We start from the raw sequence: 2,125 nt of genomic DNA, 5'->3' as shown, positions 1-2,125 counted from the left end.
TTGCCTCCAGTTGACCTTCCAGTTGACTTGTGGTTCTTCCTGTTGACTTTGGGTTCTTCCCGTTGACTTTGGGTTCTTCCAGTTGCCTCCTACTTCCTCCCAGTTGCCTCCAGTTGCTCCCAGTTGCCTCCTACTCCCTCCCACTCACCCCCTTCCCCTCTCTCCCCCCCCAGGTGAGGAGGAGCACGACCGCGAGGGCCGGGTGGTGACGGCCGAGTTCCCTTCCCTCTACGTGGTGGCCGCCTACGTCCCCAACTCGGGGCGGGGCCTGGTGCGCCTGGACTATCGGCGCCGCTGGGACGCGGCCTTCAGGGGTTACCTCCTCCCTCCCAGTCGCCCCCAGTTGCCCCCAGTCGCCCCCAGTTGCCCCCAGTTGCCTCCTACTCCCTCCCAGTTGACCCCAGTTGACCTTCCAGTTGACTTGTGCTGCTTCCCGTTGACTTTGGGTTCTTCCAGTTGACTTTTGGTTCTTCCAGTTGCCTCCTACTCCCTCCCAGTTGGCCCCAGTTGCCTCCAGTTGACTTTTGGTTCTTCCAGTTGCCTCCTACTCTCTCCCAGTTGACCCTGGTTGCCTTCAGTTGACCTTCCAGTTGACGTTTGGTTCTTCCCGTTGACTTTGGGTTCTTCCCGTTGACTTTGGGTTCTTCCAGTTGACTTTTGCTGCTTCCAGTTGCCTCATTCTCCCTCCCAGTTGACCCCAATTGACTCCAGTTTCCCCCCCCAGGTGAGGAGGAGCACGACCGCGAGGGCCGGGTGGTGACGGCCGAGTTCCCTTCCCTCTACGTGGTGGCCGCCTACGTCCCCAACTCGGGGCGGGGCCTGGTGCGCCTGGACTATCGGCGCCGCTGGGACGCGGCCTTCAGGGGTTACCTCACCCGCTTGGACGCCCTCAAGCCCGTGGCCCTTTGCGGGGACCTCAACGTGGCCCACCAGGAGCTGGACCTCTGCCACCCCAAGGCCAACCGCCGCTCGGCCGGCTTCACCCTGGAGGAGCGGGAGGGGATGGGGCAGCTCCTGGAGTCGGGCTTCTTGGATTCCTTCCGTCACCTCTACCCCACCCTGCCCCACGCCTACACCTTCTGGACCTACTTAGGGGGCGCCCGGGAGCGTAACGTGGGTTGGAGGTTGGATTATTTCCTCCTCTCCCGTCGCCTGGAGGGGGCGCTCTGCGACAGCAAGATCCGCTCCCGCGTCCTGGGGAGCGACCACTGCCCCATCACCCTCCTCCTGGCCCTATAGCTGACCCCCAAGTGCGCCCCATAGCCAAGGGAGATCCGGGGGATGGTGGAGAACCTCAAGAGGTGCCCCTAATTCGCCCAAAATTCACCCAAAATGGCCCCAAATCGGGGTTTGGTGAGGTCATCGATGACCATCCAACCTCAACTTGGCCATAAATCCAACCCCACTGCCCTATAACCCACCTCCCTGCCCCATAGCTGACCCCCAAGTGCGCCCCATAGCCAAGGGAGATCCATCTCACCATGGAGAACCTCAAGAGGTGCCCAAAATCCCCCCAAAATGGCCCCAAATCAGGGTTTGATGATGTCATCGATGACCATCTGAGGTCATCATGGTCCATCCAACCTCGACTTGGCCATAAATCCAACCCCACTGCCCCATAATCCCCCTCCCTGCCCCATAGCCCGCCCCATAGCGAAGGGAGATCCATGGGACCATGGAGAACCTCAAAACTAGGCAGAAATCCACCCAAAATGGCCCCGAATTGAGGTTTGATGAGGTCATCGATGACCATCCAACCTTGACTTGGCCATAAATCCAACCCCACTGTCCCATAACTACCTCCCTGCCCCATAGCTGACCCCCAAGTGCGCCCCATAGCCAAGGGAGATCCATAGGATTATGGAGAACCTCAAGAGTTGCCCCAAATTGACCCAAAATGGCTCCAAATCGAGGTTTGATGAGGTCATCAATGACCATCCAACCTTGACTTGGCCATAAATCCACCCCAACTTCCCAAAGATTTTCATCCCTGCCCCATAGCTGACCCACAGGTGCGCCCCATAGCGAAGGGAGATCCATGGGACCATGGAGAACCTCAAGAGTTGCCCCAAATTGACCCAAAATGGCCTCAAATCGAGGTTTGATGAGGTCATCGATGACCATC

General features: G+C 59.0%; 1 protein-coding gene across 1 annotated transcript; it reads left to right on the top strand.

The window, feature by feature from the left end:
* Positions 1 to 173: 173 nt before the first annotated feature.
* LOC106900108 (DNA-(apurinic or apyrimidinic site) lyase-like) lies at positions 174 to 1,501 on the top strand (the record flags this gene model as incomplete). Its single annotated transcript, XM_014962093.1, has 2 exons — positions 174 to 304; positions 712 to 1,501. Coding segments are annotated over 2 exons (659 nt in total), but the record flags the coding sequence as incomplete, so codon positions are not given.
* Positions 1,502 to 2,125: the final 624 nt, after the last annotated feature.

Source organism: Calidris pugnax, unplaced genomic scaffold (assembly GCF_001431845.1).
Source record: "Calidris pugnax isolate Ruff unplaced genomic scaffold, ASM143184v1 scaffold1307, whole genome shotgun sequence".
In the NCBI taxonomy this organism is placed as follows: Eukaryota; Metazoa; Chordata; class Aves; order Charadriiformes; family Scolopacidae; genus Calidris; species Calidris pugnax.
This window is presented reverse-complemented; position numbering and strand designations above follow the sequence as displayed.